Raw genomic sequence first — 22,379 nt, forward strand, 5'->3', positions numbered from 1 at the left:
TTTATTTGTATCCCATCTCTCCCGTTTGAGTTTCGAGGCGGGTAACAACAAGGAAATTTTTAAATACAAAGTCACAGGAAAAAAATAATGAAACAGTCACCGAAAAACCCCACCCTTCTACCTTCCCTCCTATCAATACAAAATAATAAAAATAAAAATAAAAATATTTAACTGGAATAACATCAGTTAAAACAGCTTGGCAAGAAATGACAGCAATAAGACAATAATGAGGGGGGCTGATTAATATGGGCAGTTGATTCTGTTTTAGAAAGGTTAGTCTGGAAAGGCCCACTGGAAGAGGGTCATTTTATCGCCTTTTTAAAAGCGACAAGAGATGTGATCTGACAAACCTCCACTGGCATGTCATTCCAGATTTTTGGAGTGGCAGCTGAAAAGGCCGTCTGGGAAAAGGCCCTTTGAAGATTTGTTGATATTTGTGAGGATAGTTTTAATGAAAATAAATAAATACTTCTATTTCTAAAGTAATAACTTTTTAATGAAATACAGAGGGAAATAAAAGAAAAGAAGGAAGGAAGATGAAAAGTAATGGAAGGGTTTGCTACTCAGCAAAAAAGAGAACACTCCGAATGATGTCACTGCAGTGGTGGATGGAGAGAAACTGAGCAGAGAATAGCTTCAGCAAGGTGCAGCATGGCCCTTTGAGAAAGAGGACAGTGTCTCCCCGCCTCCACTGAAATGTACTCAACTTTGGAAATTCTGTTCATGGCTCTGCTCATGGATAAGATTATTATTATTATTATATTATATTATTATTATTATTATTATTATTATTAACCTTTTATTTATAAAGCGCTGTAAATTTACACAGTCGGTACAACAAGTCTTTTTAATTGGACATTCCCTGCCTCAGGCTTACTCCTAAAAAGACACAACACAAAGGAGTGGGTGGTGGGGAAGGGGCCTCTCTAGTAGGATAATACATATAAAATACATAGCAATACAGGAAATGATTCAATAAAACAAGCAAGAAAAGAACATCAAATAGCAAGTGACAATTATGCAATGCCTGGGAACGCTGCCCTGAACAGGATGGTCTTCAGCTCCGTTTTGAAGCTGGTTAAAGAAGTGATGGCTCTTGCTCGCGGGGGAAGAAGGTTCCAGGAGTGAGAGGCAGCGACTGAAAAGGGGCGAATCTGGGATGGGGCAGATGAAATCCTGGGCTGGGACAGCAGACCTAGACTACCAGAACGGAGGGCCCTAGTAGGAAGACACACTTAATGCACACAAATCACAAAGAAGAAAACTAGTTTGGCTGTTAGGTAGAGGATTCTGGTTGTTCTACTTTTAAAAAGTAACATTCCAAAACTCTGCCCCTAAACTATCTCTTTTTGAAGTATGGCATGGCACATAAGGTTTCTCCTGTATAGCCTAGCCCACTTCAATTCCTCTGTATATAATAATTTGTTTTTCTCTACTTACTGGTTTCTTACACAAAATGTGTGTGTATGTGCGCATGTGTGCATTCATCATGAATTTCATAGGATTTTCATAGTTAAGGAATACTCAGAGGTGGTTTTGCCAATTCCTTCTTCTGAAATATAGCCTACAGCAGCAGGTATTCGGTGGCAGTTCCCCATCAAAATTCTAAATAAAACTGACCCTGCTTAGCTTCCAAGATCAGACAAGATCTGGCACCTTTAGAATATTTAAGCCACAGCTACCATGTATCTAAGATTAATTTCCCTAGAGATTTTTTTTGATGGGGGGTGGGGGGAACCAACTGATAATAAGCAATTAGACAAGCTGGATAGAAAAAAGTATACGTTGTATTTTCACACGAGTAGGAGACGATGGCTATTAGCACATTCTTGTTTATGTGTTTCCCAGGAATCTTCTGTCATCTCCTAGTGTTGCCTTTGGCTGTGAATCTATCATTTATTCCCTTTCATATTTTTTTTCTCCCTAAAATTATTTAGCCAATAACTACTTGATATGCAGAAGCTAGTGCTAAAATAATAAATACTGTAATCTTAATCTTCTCAGGTTTCTGTGTTAGGAATAATCTTAATGTACTGCTCATGATAAAGAGCTACTTCAAAGTGAGACTATCAGAAAATGACAGAGGGAGAGAATTAATATGCTTATCGACTAATGCAGTGGTTCAGCTACCATTTGAATACTCACTACTTACCTGAGTAGTGATGGTGCAGATCTTGAGGGGGTTTTAAGGACAATGAAATTACTGGAGGAATAAAAAATATATATTATTATTTAACCGGGGGAAGAGAGACAAATGTGCCATTGCAGGTATCACACATTCAAGACTGTTATGAAACAAAGCAGCTGATTTAGCCTTTTACAGAAGTGGATTAAACTTGTGCTATAAAGTTCAAAATATGGTCTGTGCAAACTATCAGTAAAACAACAAACAATTATACTGTGGACTGCAAAATGACACTAATATTCAAGTCAAGGACACTGAATTTCCCCAAAGCTGAAGAGACAAATTGTAGTTCAGGGATGGTAAAAACTTAAAGACCCTTTTACTGTTCACTATGCTTCATGGGATCACAGAGCCTTGATTGCCTTAAATCTATCTCTAGTCATTATGCATCCCATTAACTACATTATGACACTGGTGTTGTAGCAATACTGGTTCATTAATCCATGACATCTAAAAAAAACCAACAATCAAATAACTGAAATCTAATTTAAAGAGGCACTTATAAAGTGGTTTAGAATCTGCACTGGACAAAGTCAAGCTCTGCTTTTACCAAAGAAAGATGTGTCAAACACTATGTCAAAATATGGTCAAGAATGCTCAAGTGTAGTTTGAAATGATTAAGGTCTTATCTACTCTGGCCAGAATACCCTAGGCTGCTACTGGAGTATTCTGGCCACAGAGCTCCTCTGGATGTCCCCGATTACCTCTGTGCTCCATAGTGATTCTGGGTGAGTGTCTACACATATGTCCCACTGTGCCATCCAGCACCACCACCTCTGGCATCAGCTGCTTCCTCTGAGATCAGAAACAAGGTGCACAGCATCAATCACATGCCTGGATGTATTGCTGTAACCTCAAAAAGAGAGACTAATGACAGGGGTGGTAGCGCCATGCAATACAGTGGGACATGTAAACAGCCCCCTGGCATTGCTATGGTGTGTTCTGGATTTCCCTGCAAAGTCCAGATTAAAAGATAAGTTTTGAAAAACTGATTTAGGCAGGGATATGAAAGATTTGGTGTAAAACTGGCTTTCCCTCATAAAGGCAGTCTGCATTCAAATCAAGAATTTGGCCCTGCTTTGTGTAGATGGGTTGTGGTGAGGGTAAAGGTGGGATAAATCAGTTTAATTGACCCATGTAGACTGAGCTGACAAAGCAGAATTTATGGTTTCAAGTAGGTTTGTAAATCATGTTTTGGCTGATCATCATCTGCATGATGTCTAAATTCACAAACCTTAGTTACACCTCTTAAAAAGCCAGTGTAGCCTAGTGGTTTGAATATTGGACTATGACGCTGGAGACCAATTTCCTGCTTAGCCATGGAAACCTACTGGGTGACCTTGGGAAGTCATATGCTCACTGTCTCAGAGGAAGGCAATGGCAAACTTCCTCTGAACAAAACCTTGGAAGAAAATCCCATGATAGGTTTGCCTTAGGATCACCATAAGTTGGAAACTACTTAAAGGCATACAACAACAATAGTTACTATTAGTTTACTATGGGATGGACATTTGTACCATAAGAAGAAGAGTTCCAGGCAGATGAAAATGTCAAGTAGAAAAGAAGCGCTATAAGTTGTAGTATTTGGGCATACAGTCATGTAAGCCCCATAACTCATGCTTTAAGTTTTAAACAGTGACTGGAAAGTTACTTTTTGAAATATAGGTACAGTGGTACCTCGGGATACGAAATACCCAGGTTACGAAATTTTCGGGATACGAAAAAATCCCATAGGGAATTATTGTTCCGGGTTACGAATGTTTTTTCGGGTTACGAAAAAACTTTTGGTGCTTTTCGGCGCTATTTTACACGGAATCGCGGCTTTTCCCCATTAGCGCCTATGGCATTTCGGCTTACGAAGGCTTTTCGGGTTACGAAAGCGGCCGCGGAACGAATTACTTTCGTAACCCGAGGCACCACTGTATTCAGAAACAACACAGGTAGGATTTAGGAAGTTGTAGTGCGAAAAAGAAATAAAGTCCAACCTTTTCCCAAGTTCTAGTTTTTAACTCTGGTTACTTAGAAAACCATGATGCAGAATAACAACTAAACTGACCACAAGAGAAGTATTCCTAGCGATTACATTCCCCTCACCAAATAAAGGTTACTGACACAAATTACTTATTTTATTTATTTATTTATTTTTCTATGTATTTATTTCATTTATATGTCACCTTTCTCCCCGGAGGGACCCAAGGCAGCTCACAGACAAGATATTTAAAATCTCACTAAAATTCAAAGCAATTAAAAACATCTACACACAATATAAAATCGCATAAAAATATACAGAAGTTAAAAATGGGTCTACCCTAGTTAGGACTAACCAACAGGATCCTGTTAAAAGGACATTATGGATTGAAATTATCAGAATCTGGTGAAAAAGAAGGAAATAGAAATTTGCAAAACTATTCATTTTGCTAATTTTGTGGGAAATATTTTATTTCTTGAAATGCCTGAAGGTGTAAAATATGTAAAGGATCCTTCCAATCTGACTCTTCAGAATAATTTAAGGGCAACACTTGAGGGAAGGTTTGGTTAGCGTAACTATGCATATGGCTTTATTAACAGATGTAGATAATAACAAGGCATGGTAGCGAGGAAGACAAATGCTCTCTCAGGTGCAGAAACTATCAGGACATGCCAAACTTTGGGGTAGAATTCAGAGACATAGCAGTGTTAGTTGAGAATATCAGTATGTAAGGGAATCTTGTTAGCAACTTTAAGACTGTGTAAAAGAAGTTTTAGCACAAGCTTTTGTAGACTTGCATCTGCGGAAGTAGATCAAGTCTGCAAAAGCTTACTATGGCCGGTTACAGACCGGCAGTTTAGTGCGTGTTCGCACCGCCCTAACCCTAGTGCGTGGCGAACACGCACTAAACGGCGGCGGCCCTTCTGCACGGGCGCTGCCATGAGTACGTCATGGCCGCGCCGCCTTTAGACGGGGCGGCGCGTCCATGACGTAGTAGCTCCGCGCCAGGGCGCTTAGTGCGCCCTGGACACGGAGCAGGAAGGAGCTCCATTTCGGAGCTCCTTCCGGGTTTAGTCTGCTGGGCGCAGCCGTCTGAAGGGCTGCCCCAGCGACTAAACGAGAAAGGGGCCATAGCGCCCCGTCTCTGCTCCAACGCCGCGGGGTTTCCTTGGGGCTTGAAGCCCGAGGGACACCCCTTTTCTGGCTGCGGGGAAGCGGCCTTTTGCCGCTTCCCCGCAGCCCGAAAAGCGGCGGATCGGGGCCTCAGCGGCTGCCGGTGTAGCCACTGAAGCCCCGATACTCCGGGGAAAGGGGCAGGGCCAGACCGCCCCAAATTGGCGGTCTGTATCCCGCCATTATAACTTCTTTCACATAGTTAGTCTCAAAGGTGTTACAGCATCCCTTTGCATGGAAGAATTTGGATAAAATAAAGGAATCAAGAAAAGATGGACATAATCAGGGCATAAAGCTTTAAAAACATGAAGCAAAATGAAAAGGAATATGACTGGAAATTAGAGAAGGAGAGACATAGTGTGAGCAGAGGGAACCGATTGAAACAGCTTTTGACAGAGGGGTGAAACAGACAGGCAAAATAAAGCAACTTTCAGCTGCATTGAAGGAGGAGAATCTATGATGCATGCCTCAAAAGTGGGTGGAAACCAAAATGAGGCCACACTTTGGGGATAAAAACTGGAGCAAAAAGAGGTCAGGATACTCTGGCTTATCCCAGAAAATGTGCATCTTTGTACCTGCATATAAACACTCCAATGCATGTGTGGGATGAAATTGAGAAAATCCAATTGATGTAATTGCAACATACACAAACCAGACAATCCAACAGGGGGGCATGGGGTGAAGGGGGCATGTATGTGGGGCTTCCGTGATTGTGCTTTTGCCAATGCATCTTTTGCACACCGACGCACCAATGTCCTGAATCAGTGTAGCGTTGCACATGCAACTGTGTGACTGATCTGGACAGACACAGAAGTTATTTGGAGGTCACAAACAGTGTGTTTGGGCACACTGTGAATGCATGGTGGGAAGGCAACAAAAAAAATTACCCAGCGGCATGGCTTGATGCCACACTATGTGGTTGGGCCATGAATATTCTACCTACTCTGGAAGTGAGCCTTGCAGACAGAGCAGTTTCAACCCGCTTTCAGAAAAATCAGGAATGAGTCATTCTTTCTTGCCCAACTGCTCTAGCTCAGAGGTATCTTGCATAAATAGAAAACAAAATGAGCAGAGAAGATGTGACAAAAGTATGGAAGGGACAGTTTGTCTTAGAAGATTTGAAAATGTGTCAAATGGAAGAGAAACTAGTCATTCAAGCAAACTGGCAGCTTGGAGAGGCCTCTTGCCGCTCCATCCCTGGTCACTCCTTGATCAGCGCAGGACTACAGCAACCAGACACTGCAGTCCCAAGGCCAGCCACCAGCATGGTCCCAAATGGGCCACCAGCAAGCTGAAAGGAGCACCTTTTTTTTGCATTCCTTTTGCCAGTGACCCAAGGCTGCCTTAAGCAGCTGCAGTGCAACTTCAACCTAATCCAGGGGCATGCATCATCTGTGTGCCATGCTCTCGGATTGGCCCGAAGCCATCACTTTTGGCCTGTGTGTTTTAGGACTAGTACAAAAAGAAAATTTTTGGATTTTTTAAAAAATATATCCTACACTAGACTGGACTCCTAGAAATTAGAGATAGGCCAGTGGTTTAGAGAAGACACTAAAGACAAATGGTTCTAAATTGTATGTGCATGTGAATAATCGTATATATATCGAACATATAATTCATCCTAACATGTGCTTCTCAAATTAGGTGAAAATCAATGTTTCATCTGACCAATGGGCAGCAAATGTTTGTGATCTTCAGACTTTTTTTATCGTGATGAAGCCATTTATATAAGTAACAAGAACTGATGCCCCCCCTCCTTTTTTGGTTGAACAACAGTTCAGTAAAATGTGTTGGAGATTTTTCAAACAAACAACAAACATACTAAGGGATTAACATGGTACTCAAAACAGAAAGGTTGGCAAAATGGTAAATGGGCATTAATAGAGGTTTTCGGGCTGATCTCTATTCACTTATGCAGTTTGCTATTCAATTCACAAATAAAAAAATGTAAAAACTTACTGTCACTTCCATATGAACTTTTCAACCTGTCCAAAATCAAATAGTACAGTTAGGATTCTATGGTTTGGGGCTGAAGAAAAATAATTATATAAGGTAGATTAATTTAATGTTTGAAGGTACCGGAAAAACTGCCAGAAAAAAATCATCTTTGTTTTGCAAATAGCAAAAATGTTTGTGTTGCATTAATGTGTTCACATAGATTTCTTAATAACTCTCGTATTTACTGATGAAAACATATATTTCCCACCTTTCATTCATTTTTTATTTGTTCTGAGCTTTCAACTGTACTGTGCTACAAAGAACTGCACTGTTCTTTATAACTCTATATAGAAATGCCTGTATTCTAAAAATTCTAGCTATCATGCAAATTTACAAACATCACAGATTAATATAAATTCACATGCATTATAAGGAAATGTACCCTTATAATCCTGCATAGGAAAGCCAGGGTTGCCCGGTACTGGGACACTAGGAACATGATCAGTGGATTGGCACACACAGGATAACTACAAGAATTAACAATGGTCTATCCAGTTTTCTGGGCTTCCCCAAGCTGCCACACTGCCTCCTCAATAATATCATCTTTGAGAGGCTTCCTAATTTTTTGTCCATTTCCTCCCATTCTAAAAGATGGACATAGATGGACAAGGCTCGGCTATTTATCCTTTTAGCCTGGCCTGCCATGGGAATGCAGTTCCTGAGAATGCAGCCTTTGGGCTGAAAAAAATAACCCACCCTTGATTAAAAGCCTCATAGGTATCTCAATTAGGTAATCAGATAAAGATGACCAAAGGAGACATGGATAACTCAGATAAGCAGTCACGGGAATATGTCTTATAAGGAAACAAAGGAAGTCATGCATGATATACAAAGAAGACTACTTACGAGTGGCTTCTGCTTAAATTATTCATCCTGTTTTTCCTAGTCCAAGTTATGCTGTTATTTAAATCCTGAAAAGGGGCATAAAGGGCAAATGTTATCATTTTGTCTACACATTTTCTAAATGACAGCATACCCTAAATTTATGATTGGACATTTCTCATTCATACTTATAGCCTGCTTCATCATGCAAGTCAACCAAAATGTCAACATTTTTTAAAAAAAAAACATAAGCAAGTTCTAATTAATTTCTAATTAATTTGTAAATCATCCCTCAAAGAGAATGGGGAAAATGCCTTTCAGGCACATCTTCCAGAATCTTTTAGGCAGCATGTCCAGTGATAGATCCTGGGAATTGTAATTCCAAAAAGGCAGCATTTTCAATTTCCCATTTACATGCTTGTGCAACTGAAACAATGGCAGAAATAGAGGCCATAGTTAGGTCTTTCCTTCTGTCCTTGATATCTTGGATGCTACAATCTAAATAATAGCAACCACCTACAAAGATTGAGGAAACAATATCTTCTGCCCCTGCTGTTGTCATAGCCAAGTAAGAGAAGAAAGGATGAAGCATGAAATCTTAGGCCTAGTGAGTAAGTTGAGCAAGAAAGGATTCATTCTCCAGATTGGGTTACTATTCATAATGGAATAAACTCAGAGGGCTAAATCCTATTGTTAATCTTAACTAGATTAATTCAATTGAATCAGTGGAATTTACATATGAGTTGACTCACCATTCAACAATTGATTCAATAGGTCTACTCCACTGGGACTGACGAATAGGGTTTGGCCCACAATTTGGTAAAGCTTGTGTTGGATTGGAGAGTATTATAAATTATCAACTTCCTATTCTGAGTCAAAATTTACTAACATTGTCTATTATTATCTATGTATTTATTATTGTTTATTTAAACTTTTTGTTATACATTTTAAATTGTTTTTAATTTTTTTGTGGGTTTTTCAGGCTTTTTAATGTTTTGAACTTATCTTGCATCCAACCATTGCCACGGTCCATTTGGGAGCATGGCAGGGGCCAGCACCGGGACCACAGAGCATGTGGTTGCCATGGTCCTATGGCAGTCTGGGAAGAAGCAGCCTCTGGTTGCTCCTTCCTGCCCATCTGTTCCACCTCATGATGAATCAGCATGGAACCAAGAGGAAACAAACATTTTCTTCCCCTTGTTTGTAATTATTAACAGGATGCTTAGGCATACTATGTAGGGATGGGATGGAATATTTTGCTAAAGCTGTGATGTTTCACTAGCTCGATGTGCTATTTTCATCAAACTTTGGTACACTCCAGTGGTGTCACTTTGGGGTGCGATGGTGCAGACAGTACCAGGTGACACTTGGTGGGGCTCCTGCCTTCCAGGTACCATGCAGCAATGGCCACACAGGATTTGGAAGGCCAGGAGGGCTGCTGGAGGGCCAAGCATACCCCACCTTGCTGCCATGGCATCATTCTATGCACCACAGCAACAAGTTGGGGAAGTGCCCTTTTTGCTCCACCCTGGGCTGGGATTCCACTCTATACTCAGCTCTTCTTTGATCAGTAGACTATACAATTGTCCAAACTGGTAATGACACAACCAAAACAAAACAAAACAAAACAACAACAACAACAACAACAACATTTTACCTTAGTCTGGAAAAATTAGTTCAAATGAGTACCAAAAAATAAATTATAATACAAAATGCAAGTAGAATTTTTTTCCTCATCTCATTGATGAGTTTAATCCATAAATGTTTTAATCCCTATACTGCAAGCAATAATATCATCACCAAATAGCTAAGAAGCTGAAATATGTTCTAATATATTAATAAATATCCAACCTTACTCACTTTATTTTGTTAATGGTCTAGAGAATTACCTTATAAAATCTCAAGTTTTTACACTATTCTCTTCACATATATTCCCATTTCATGATTCAATAGTTTAATGTCTTTTTCTTATCCTTTCCGGAAGGTTAAATGTTAATTCCTTATTTCTTCCCCAGCATCTTCTGTGCTTGCTGCACAAAATGGAATATCTCAAGAAAAGTCTCTTTACTGTGTTCAGCTATGGATTCAGACCAGAGTGGCAAAGCAATCCAGTGGACTTGATTTATAGAATGTAAAGGCCTATCTTCCAATACATCATCCAGCCTTACCTCTTGTGACTGTCTCAGGTAGTCACAAATCTGTACTGTGTGTCTCACAGTTTCTTGATTTTTCATTTTCTCATGTATACCACTGATGTGATCCAAACCTAGCCAAGGAAACAAGCATAACAAGAGCACATGTGGAATTACAACAACAACAATACCCACACAATTTTGTTCAAAAAACAAGTAAAAAACTCAGCATTACAGTCCATACTAAGAAAGTGTGTTTTATTCTCTGTCTTGAGATATTTAGCTGTTCCAAAGACATCTCCAGCCCAATAGCCCTTCAAGAAGCAGCATATTTGAAGGGCTCTTTTAGGCCTTGAGAGTTGATGCATTATGTCTCACCCTTGATGAGAGAAGCAGAAAGAGGTCTCATTCGCCTTTCCTTCTCCGTATGGCTTGTCACCACTGCCAGAATGCTTCTATCTGCCATGATCATCCAGGAATTACTGAAGGAATTTGGGCAATTATTAGAGAATGGGCCTAATGGAGCCTTATGGTCACAGGAACGGGGTAGGTCAAACTCAGATTGGCATGGAAGCTATTTTCCATTTTGGATTGGAGACAAGTTGCTCTTCTTATTTCTGAACATTCTGTCACAAACTGGTTAGCTCCATCACTACTCTTCTCAACAAATTCTGTGAAGTTTCCAGGGCTGTATCCACACGGAAGAAATAAAGCACTTTGACACCACTTTAACTGGCATGATTCTATCCTACAGAATCCTGCAATTTGTAATATCTCTCTGACAGACCAGGCTGAATACTTCACCAAAGTGCAACTCACAGGATTCCACAGGATGGTGCTATGACAGTTAAAGTGGCATCAAACTGCTTTATTTTTACAGTGTGGAAAAGCTGCTGGTATGCTACCAAGCAATATGCAGATTCTTCCCAGTACAGTGTTCTCTAATGGAGTAGATCTGAAGCATATTGTATCACTCAAGTACTGTCGTAAAGGAACAGACAGACTTCTGCCATTATAGCTGAAATAAATCAATTATTCTATTCATAATGCTCAAGTAGAATTTAATCCTGGAAAACAAATCAAAATAATTGTTCAACAAGTGCACATCACAGGATGCAGTTAGAAGCAGGCACCCTTAGCCCTGCAGAAAAGTAGAATACATTATTCAATGCCTAGTATCCTACATATTTGTTTGGAAGCTTGCCTGTTATGAACCAGTGGTGTTTGAAAACATGACCATGGTGATTCTCTGTTAGCTTGTTCCTTGAACATTTACAGTCCTTCACAAGAAATTTAACAATCTTCTCTAAAAATTGTTCTTTTCAGCTGTCGACACCAAGTATGGTTCCTGGCTGCCATGGCATTCCATTATTTACATAGGACTACATACTTAGCTGACTGGAGTGAGACTCAGCTGGCCAGATGGTTCTGTGTTTCTGCTTATTTCCTAAGGTCTCCAATGGCTCTGAACTAACTTGCATGCTCTGTGGACAACTGTCTACAGTAATCATCTGTGAAGAGAAAAGAGAAATGAGTATTCAGGCTAGGACCAACAGGGGTTGCATTTTCAACCAGCCCAAAAGGAATGCCCACTGTTCTTAAGGGAAATGTTAACTAGTTACAAATATGACATGAATCAACCAAAACTTTAACAAAAATGAAAAGAGAGAACAATCTAATTTTTGTTGGAAGTCAAGGCCACTGGAGCTTCCAGATGGTAATGGCAGCGTAAAGACTTGTCCCTAGGAAGGCTTGGGACAGTTGTGATTCTTAGCGAAATCCTGGGAGAAGAATTAGAAAAACCAGAATGAAAATCCCCACTTTTAATGGAGGGGATTAAGGGGCTCATAGAGGTGCACATTCCATACAGGAACCCACTCAAATTTACATCTTTTTGCCAGATATCTTTTTGTTGGCAGCGAGAGAGCTGGAGTCCCAGAGTCTGAAGGTGCCGTGAGTGAAACGGCACTGAGTTTACTCAGCCAGGAAGGTAAAAGCGCGGCTGTCTATCGCTTTACTTTAATACAACTACTTCAAAGAACTTTATTAAGAAAATCCTTGCTACCCAAGGGAAGACGAATCTGTATTAAAATTAGACAACAAAGAACAAATGAGAGCAACTTAGGTATTCTCTATGTGGCAAGTAAATAGTGCTTACAGGGAAAGGGAAGTCAAGTTGAGAGAAAAAGAAAGTGATCACAAAGAAAGTGAGTGGTAGAAAAAAGCAGAAAGAAGGAGAAAAGGAACAGAGAGGGAATCCTATAGAAGAGAAAACATACCTGATTAAACCATTCATCTAATTAAGAACCAATTAAGAGAATTAGACTCCCCAAGGATAACTAAATCCAGATATTAAACATCACAAATTTCGTGGACAAATACACAAAATAAAAAGGAAAGAAAGTGAAAAGAAGTGGAGGAGTGTAAAACATGACAGATACAGTAATCTGAAATACTAATTAAGTGTGATATATTTAAAAGCACGAATTGAAGGATTTTTACAATAGACTCTTTCCACCCTGATGAACTTATTCTTAATACATGTAACTATTCTCTGCAATTCTGATAGCTAAAAGATTTATATTGTATTTAACCTTGGAAACTTTGGAGCTTTGGATTAATTAAACTAATTAATCAATGACAATAAATTAAACCCATATCCTTTGATGCAGTGATACATTGGACTCTTTAAAAAAGAAGAAAAAAAAAGAAGAAAAGAAGAATTAATTCTGCTGAAAAAGAAATTTCCCTCTCAGAGCTTATTTTATAGCAGATCAACTATAAATTCAAGGCCCTGAACCAGAGAGACGACAATAGCTGGATAAAACATACATTCTGTAGGAGGAAGTAGACAAAATAATTACTGACAGTGGAGAAGATCAAGGGCAGAACTTGAAATAAGACTTTAGAATACAATTTAAAATTAGAGAATTGAAATAGTGACACCTGGTGGGTGAAAGTGACAAAGCAGAAAACGAAAGCCACCAAATATTAAATCATGTCAATTACTTCAAAGTCCAAGGCTGCTGATCAGGCAGCAAATCAAACACAGAGAAGACCTTCTATAGAGTATTCTACAAAATAAACAGAACAAAATATAGTTCTGGATAAAATAAAGAGACAACATCAGGAAATGATTGCCCTTAGAGTGGAGCTAAAACAAGATTTTAAAACAGAACTTCAAAATGTTACACAGACACTAGACAATGTAATCAAGGACCTGAAAACAGAAAATAAAGTTGAAATCCTAGAATTTAAGACAAAAGAAATGGAAGATAAGGTGATCAAACTTTCACTGAACCAGGAACAGGAGCTAGACGCAAGAGCTATGGCAGATCTAAAACCTAGAGAACATTATGTAAAGATTCACAGTCTAAAATAAATTCCAGATGAAAAATTATTTGAATTTCTTATTCTGATTTTGGCTGACTTCATGAAAACCTCTATGGGGGGAAATGGGGCAATAAATACATAAGATGTTTAGGATTAGTGCCAAAGTAGTGAAAGAAAGGAATCTGCAAAGGACATCACAATATATTTTGTTATGTCAGTATTCAGATTCAGTATTGAGGATAAGTTCTGAAAAGAGTTTGATTGTTGATGGTCAATTTCTCTCAAATAGATTATTTAGGCAAAATACAAGACATGTAATAAATTTGATTGAACACTTAGAAAACAATTGTGACAAAAATGGCTTTATGTTTTATAGACTTGGAAAAGGCCTTTAATAACATTAATTGGCAATTAATTTTAGAAATATTAAATAATTTAGGGATAGAAAGCAATTTGATAGACTGGATGAAAGGAATATACTCTAATCTAGAAGCTCACATTATAATAAATGGAGTAAAAACCTCACCAATAAAAATTCAGAAAGGCACCCATCAAGGGTGTCCACTTTCACTTCTTCTCTTCTTGCTAAAAATGGAAATTTTAATAAAGAAAATCAAATCAGATGAGAATATTAAAGGGATTAAGTACAAAAGATCTGAATGCAAACTCAGGGCTTTTGTTGATTATTTGATGATATTTATTGAAGATCCCTTTAATGGCATAAATTTCTAAATAATATTTTGACAGATTAAAAAAAATTGGATTAAAAAATTAATAAAGAAAAGACAAAAGTCCTAACCAAGAACATGTCAAAAGAGGAAGAAAAAGAATTAGACACACAATCAAGGTTTGTTATAAGTATAAAAGTAAAATATCTTGGACTAGAAATAACAAGTCTAAATAAACTAGATCTATTTAGAAACTATTATGTAAGAATTTGGTCAGAAACAAAGAAAAAAACTTTAAAAGTTGGAAAAATTTAATTGTCACTCCTGGATTTCTGCTATAAAGATGACAGTGCTATTGAAAATTCTATTCAAACAGCTCCCATTATTATTATTAATGAAACACCTTTCAAAAATTGGAATTTTGCCATGACCCATGGATAGGCCAAGAGAAAATCTTGGAGGCCCTTGTGTATACAGCAAGAGAGACTCTCTTGTTTCAACTTTGGTTTCAGCCTTCACCCAGACAGCAACAGACAGAATGGGCAGGAGAGGGTGTCTGTTTGTTTGTTTAAAAGCAATTAATCACAGGACTCTTTCTGCTTGGCACAAAGGAAAAAGAAACTAGAACGGCTTCTTTTTAGGAGAGCCATAATGGTATTCACACACCTTGACAACGACGCTTCCGGCAAGTGCCATTTGGGTGAGCGGATACCCACGCAACATTGTTGTGTGCCCCGTGTGGTCGGGGCTGCCACAAGATGCTGTACGGGTGCCGTTAGTATGGCTGGGCACATATGAACGCTTTGCTCTAGTCTGTATGTTTTCACTGCATTAACAAATCTGAAAGAGCTGCTATCACAATACCATATTGTTATCACGATACCATACTGATTATGGAATGAAGAAAAAATAAGTCAACCTGGGATTTTGGGGTCAATTTTTAGGCACAAATTTTTAGACTTATAGATGAGTATATATGGTAGATAAGGAAGGAATAAAACTACATTGGTATTTATATAGACAACTGAGAGAAAGATACTTGATGGACAATAAATTAAACAATGTATTAAACAAGCAAACAGAACTAGAAAAAATATTAGATTCCAAAAACAAAGGCGTGTTATCTAAAATATATAAATTTCTTTTAAAAACAGACCAAGAGAAAGAGGTGGTAAAGTCAAATATGATAGCATGGTCCCAAAATATAGGCCAAACAATAGACTTATCACATTGGGAAAACACTTGGACTAAAACACTAAAATATAACAGAAGTCAAGACATAAAAGAAAATTACTACAAGATGCTGTTTTGCTGATATCTGACACCAGAGAAGTTGTCTAAAATGTATAAAGGAATGGGAAACAAGTGTTGGAAGTGCCTTAGAGAGAAAGGAACATTTTCCCATATGTTGTGCGGATATGATAAAGCCAAGACTTTCTGGATAAGGATTCCTAAAGAAACAGAAAAAATACTTCATATAAAAATAGAATTAAGACCAGAAATATTTCTATTGAATATAGTTGATAATAATATTGAGAAAAAATATGGAAGGGTCCTTTTTTATTTAATTTTGGTTGCAAGACTGATTTACACAAGATTATGGAATGGAGAAAAAATTCTGGAAATAGAAGAATGGCACCTCAAGATCTATGAGAAAGCTGAATTAGATAAAATAACAAGATGGTTATCAAAGGGGAATATGGGGAAATTTGAGAAAGATTGGGAAATGGTAGAATCATATATGAAACTTAAATGGAGTCATATATGCAGGATTTAGCAATTGACTGATTGATTGATATCTGATGGAGGGAAAACTACCATGATCGAATTTAGAAGATAGAGAGTACTTTAGTTAAAAAAAGTTCTAGTAACAAAAGAGATAGTAATAAGAAGATATAATAACATAGGCAAATACAGCGCACCTGCGCCATACGCAGGCATGCCATACGTGGCTTGAGCATATGCACTCAAGCCGCAGGGCGGCGCGGGGAGGAAGGGGCGGCGCATCCCATTCAATTGAATGGGCGTGCGCACCCATTGTGCCCCGCGCGCCGCCGCGTATGCCATGCACAAGCCCCATTGGAAACAATGGGGCTCGAACATAGGCGGAATTTGCCTTATGTGGCGGGATCCGGAATGGATCCCCACGTAAGGCGAGGACGCACTGTATTAAGGCAGGGAGACATCCGAGGGTATCTGAAAAAGAAGCTAATTATGGAAGTGAAATTTTAATCAGATTGAATGATTTTCCCCCTTTTTATTGTATATTGTTATATTTTGTTATTCCACAATCTTTGGAATGATTTCAGAGAGGGAGGAAAGAAATGATAAGATAAGAAGTTAGAAAGTAAAAGTCAGTAGCAGAGGGTAAGAGTAGGCTGGTAGAGTCAAGAATGGAGAATTAGACGAAAGAAAGAAGAGAGAGAGTTTGAAAGAGAAAGAAAGGAATTATTTGATAGAATCGAAAGGAAAGATAGGAAAGTAGAAAATAGAGGGGGAAAAAGGACGACGAAAATAAATACACAAAGATAATCAATCACTATGTGTACTGCTAGGATAGATGGTAGGTATGGAAGGATTCTCCCTTTTTCCTCTTTTGTATGATTATGTATGTGTATTTATATATGTATGCATACGTATAATTGAAGCTTTACATGTGTGTGTGTGTTTTCTTTTTGTTTAATAAATTAAATAAAATTTTAAAAAGAAGTAGTCAAGGCTACTTTTTTTTCTACTGAAAAATGAGACTGGCATAGTTCATGGATTCAGTATCGTATTAGCAGTTCACTATAAACCAAGCAGCAGGAACTAACCCCAAATGGTGTTGTGAGGAGATGCATTGTTGTTTGGTGCCAGGCTACTCTTGTTCAGTATTCAAGAGCAGATTATGTGAAGAAGGGCTGCAGGATTAACACAAGGTTCAGTGCTGCTGAAGAACCAAATATTTGTGCAAATGTGAGATAGGTCATTGCATACTTGGAAAACAAGGGTAAAGTCCTGTTAAAAGTTGAAGCACACAGTGCATTCTCAAGTCTAGAGTTCAGCCAACTACAGGCTGTGCCTTTCAAATTTCTAAGATGATCCATTTTATCATATTATTGAAGGCTGAGAAGATGAACATTACAGAAAGATCAGGATTAGCTGCACCACACTCCCACCTAAAATCAGGATTTAAAAGTTGTTCATAGAGATGAAATGCTTTTTCTTGAAAACACTTTCATCAGTGATTTACAGAGTAGCTTTGTCTTCTACTTTGCAAAGCTCACTCCCTTATTTGAAGAAATTACTTATCTGATCTGATCTGAAGACTCTTCATCATGGGGAAATATATTCTATTTCAATTTAAGTTGGAGTAATTTTTTTCTACATTTCTCCTTGCTAATATTTCCACCTGTTTTCTTAGATTTTTCATTTCCTGGGTAAAACACAGTGTAATTATCTGACTCAGAATGTCCCATTCTTGTCCACTTTAGCTCATTCACCCCATATTTAAATGTTTATACGCCCCATACCTTTCTTGTTTTACAATGTCTAGCTTCCCCTGATTAATGCTCTCTCACATTCCCTGTTCTATAATAAGTTCAGAAGCTTCAATTAGTACAAAACGTGGCAGCCAGATTGGTCACTGGTTCTTCAAAATTTGACCATATAACACATTTTGAAAGATCTTCATTGGCTACCTATTAGCTTCCAGGTGCAATACAAAGTGTTGGTTATCACCTATAAAGCCCTACATGGCTCGGGCCCGAGTTACTTAAAGGAACTCCTCTCCCTGTATAATCCACCCCACACTCTCAGAATTTCTGGGGGAAATCTGTCAGAAGTACATCCAACCAGACTGGTTTCAGCTTCTCAAAGAACCTTTACTTCAGTGGCTCCTAAACTATGGAACAATTTCACGGAAGAGATCCATCTTATTACCTCCTTGGAGGGTTTCAAGAGGGCAGTTAAGACGGATCTCTTCCGGCAACCCTATTCACGCAATCTTCTGTAAAGACATCATTCACTCTTCTATTTAGGATCAAAATATTATATCTTATAATTGTTTGACTGTACTGTTTTTAACTGTTTTAATGCTTGAAAATTATATGTTTTATTCTTGTATCTTATTGATATTGTTTGGTTGTAATGCCACCTTGATCCACCTGGGAGAGGTGGGAAAATATAAATAAATTCTATTTATTATTATTATTATTATTATTATTATTATTATTATTATTATTATTATTATGCGCTGTTCAGCTTTCGACTTTCCTTCACCTCTGAGCACATCAATATTTGAACATCCTTTCAGCTTCAGTCCAATTACATCATTATAGTAATAGCAATAGCAAGTACATTTCTATAGCGCTTGTCAGTGTACTTAAGCACTCCCTAAGCGGTTTACAACTGTAAGCTAATTGCCTCCAACAAGCTGGGTACTCATTTTAGTGACCTTGGAAGGATGCCAGGCTGAGCCCATGGCTGGTATTGAACTCACAACCTTGTGGTTTGTGAGTGGCTGCAGTACAGGCATTTAACCACTTTGCCACAGGGGTGTCTAATCATTAGCCACAGTGCTACTCATGGTTGTCCCTAGTAGCTTGTGAGTGCCTTCTGGCAATATCTCTTGCTTCATTTCGGATTGTCTCATCAAAGGATTTTCATGGTTTAATTTTTTTTAATGATTTATTGTGCCTCCTTCTCTGCAGTACCAACAAGTGTTAGTTATGGTGTTACTTTCCTTGTCTCCAAGAGATCCTCTGCCAGTGTCACTGCCCACTACTGCTGCTGCCTGGTATATGTTTGGCACATTTAGTCTGGCTCCTCAGCAAAAGCCTGTCTGACATGGGATATTTCACCAGAAGCACTACTACCATCAGCATAGTCTCTGGCCTTACAGGAGCATGCAATCCCACCACCACAGAAAGTGCATAACTCTGTTTATTCATAAACCTTTAAACTCTTATTAAGCTTTTACAGAAGGAGGAGGAGGAGGAAGAGGATAATTATTGCATGAAATTCTAATTCTGCTGGCACTTACTGGCACCTGAAGAGGTTTTTGTTTCTTCTTTAAAGACTTCTTTCCTTTGCTTCCTGGTTTTGCCTTTGCCCATACTGTCTGACATGGCTCAGTAGGCTTTGATGACTCTGGGAATGAAAGTAAGGGAGGAAAAAGATTGACAGTCATATGTTAAAGAAATAGCTGCATGAAATTTCACATTTAATTATCATCCAGCCAGATGGGACATTTAATCCCCTCAGAGTCACATTCTGTTGCAGAAGTAACAAAGAACTAGGATTACAAGGTTACAAGACCTGAAAAGTTATAAACAATATCCTAAGGAATGAACTCTTCTAGAACATGGCCACATAGCCCAAAAAACCCACAAAAAAACTATGGATGCCGGACATGAAAGCCTTCGACTTCACAATATCCTCAGGGTTTCAGTCCATAGACAATTTGTTGGTTGATTTTACAGAAGAAATGACAGCATTTTTAAGACACAAAAATTGTGCTGGTTACAGTTTTTCAGTACCATTTTAACAATATAGTTACATGCTATAACTGTTACACAAAACAAATGTTCTTTTTCATGTCAATGTGGGTTTTCTGGCTGTGGGTGTCTGGTATTGCAGAATGTTCTTGATTCTGGATATGGAACATTTCTATCCCATATATATATGCCATATATATATGCCATATATATATATATATATATATATATATATATATATATATATATATGGTATATATGCCATTGAGGCAGCATTATGTTGTGGCTTCAGGGTTGTACTGGGATCTGAGAGTCTAGGGTCTGAATCCTCAATCAGCCATGAAAATCCATTTGGTGTAAACTAATTTAGGCAAATCACACTCTCTCAGCCTTAGAGGAAGGCAATGGCAAACCTCTCTGAATAAATCATGTCAACGAAATGCTATGATAGAATTGGCATAAGTCAGAGCTGACTCGAAGGCACATAACACCAAGTCAACTCTGACTTATATACAGTATGTCTTTCAACTGACTTACATATGTCTTACAACTGAGAAGAAAATGGCAAGAAAATGGATGAGATTTGGCATAGTTTCAGAACTGCAACAGAGGACAATATCTAGTGCAGAGACAGCAACTATGTTTCCTAGGCGATTTTGGGAAGTGTCATCAGAAAAGCAGCATTTCCCAGCTCTGAACTAGCCCACAGCTGCAATCTGACTCTGTGACCACCAAACAAATGTGAAAAGCGTTAAGTGCGCTTATACAGTGTAACATTTATTCTGTATTTGCTTTTAAAACATTTATATGCTACCTCTTGTAAAAGTTAAAGATATCTAAGAAAAAACAAGAACTGCATCTATGGGAACAACATTTAAAGTACTAAATAACCCCTCCCCCCCAAAAAGCACTAAACCATCATTTGTTAAAAATAAATAAATAAAAGATCAGGAGAAACATGCAGAAGACTGGAAGATGAAGCTAGAAGAACAGTAATACAGTAAAAGCAAATGAGATAGTGCTGACTAAACAACAACATGTTATTGCCTTTTATTTTGCGGGATTCCTTCATTTTCTCTGCACTGCGGGAGTATAAGGTTTTGTTGAATGGCCAGCTTTTCCTAAGTGGATTGATCCAAATCGATGAGCTGTTGCACTGGAGTGGTAGATGATACTGGGAGCTGTCACTGCTGTATCCTGATTTGTCAGAACTTGATTCCTTTATGTGCACATGATGAGGACCAGATCTGCAGTTAGCAGAAGGTATGCCTGGCTGTTCCTTTGACATTTCACTAAAAACACTCTTGTCTTCATCCTCCAAGAACCCCCAGTTCACATAACCTCCTCCAAGTTCTTCCCTGTTATTTTGAAAAGGTTGAGTGATCTCACTGGCCATGCTAGATGTTTGGGCAGCAGTACAGTTTTCTTCTAGAGTCTCATCAGGCATCTTGGGTGGTAAAAGTTCCAATTCTGGTCCTTGACTGATCTTTCCTTCTTCCTCATCATCAACAGCATGTACATTTGGTTGGACATGCCTGCTTGGGGGCTTAGCATTTGGTCCACCTCTATGGAGCTCATTCAAAGAACCTGAAAACACCAAGCTTAAGCCATCATCTTCAGAGACTCCTCGCTGACCAGAAGGGACCAGAAGAAACTGTCCATACCTGGAGGTGGATTTACTTTCTGACGGTGCTCCGGAAGCAAAGGTATCATTTTCAGTCTCTTGTTTCTGATATTTGTCTGCTGATTTGACCTCATTGTGGTTTATGGCATTAAGAATGTAGTGATCACCTCTTGGTTGCCAATGACTTCTTGCCTCTCTTTTCTGAAGAGAGGGTGGCATGCTATAGTAATTATATTTCTTCTCACTCACATTGTCCATGCTGCTCAAAATATCTGAATGCACAGCATTACTCCAACTATGGGGAAGTTTCCTATAGGTTTCATGATTCTTGTCTGCAAGAAGAGCCTCTTCTACTTGCAAGGTGTCCACAGCTGAGATGACTTTCAAAGTATCAACAGTTAAAACAGAGAGGTCTTGTAAGTGTCCTAGCTGGCTGTCCAGAGCAAGTAAAGCATCTTTGACATAAACCACTTTCTCATGCATCTCCTTCAGCTGTGAAAACATATCTTCAACTCTAAGGGGGAAAGAATACACATATAATAGAAAATCACCCATGTATACATTTTTACTATAGCAGAAGTGTATGACTTCTGAAGTTCCAGATTTTGTTGGACTACAATTCCCATCATCCTTCACCCCTGGCTATGCTGGCTAAGACTCACAGATGCTGCAGCCCTGTAACATCTGAAGGACCTCAAGTTACCTACCCTTTCCCTATACTGTGGGAGCAAAGGCTGAAAAGCTGTTTTTTCCTTAGTGGATTGAATCTTCAAAATTCATTCATTTCATTTTCCAGTAAGGATTCAGGTGATACCCATGCATCCTTAAAGCAATGAAATATACTGTTGTGCTTAATTACATTAGGAAAGTTCAAAAGGTTTGGTTTTATCCAGAAGAGCTACCAGTCTGAACAAATGTACATATGAACCATCATGGCTTTCCCCTCAGAATTATAATCCTGAGCATATACTGTATAATTAAGTATAGTAAAATAAATT

General features: G+C 38.5%; 1 protein-coding gene across 2 annotated transcripts in view; it reads right to left on the reverse strand.

Annotated features, from left to right (window-relative positions):
• The window catches only part of TRPM6 (transient receptor potential cation channel subfamily M member 6), a 102,126-nt gene that overhangs the window by 22,674 nt on the left and 57,073 nt on the right, over positions 1–22,379 (reverse strand). For both annotated transcript variants that reach the window (XM_042452252.1, XM_042452251.1), the window contains 7 exons: positions 20,805–21,895; positions 19,304–19,410; positions 11,670–11,790; positions 10,316–10,413; positions 8,172–8,236; positions 7,287–7,312; positions 2,153–2,203 (listed from right to left, as the gene is read on the reverse strand). In XM_042452252.1, coding sequence (XP_042308186.1) covers positions 2,153–2,203; positions 7,287–7,312; positions 8,172–8,236; positions 10,316–10,413; positions 11,670–11,790; positions 19,304–19,410; positions 20,805–21,895 — 1,559 coding nt within the window. The remainder of the gene's footprint in view (positions 1–2,152; positions 2,204–7,286; positions 7,313–8,171; positions 8,237–10,315; positions 10,414–11,669; positions 11,791–19,303; positions 19,411–20,804; positions 21,896–22,379) is intronic.

The sequence above is a fragment of the Sceloporus undulatus genome, chromosome 2, assembly GCF_019175285.1.
Source record: "Sceloporus undulatus isolate JIND9_A2432 ecotype Alabama chromosome 2, SceUnd_v1.1, whole genome shotgun sequence".
NCBI classification, from domain to species: Eukaryota; Metazoa; Chordata; class Lepidosauria; order Squamata; family Phrynosomatidae; genus Sceloporus; species Sceloporus undulatus.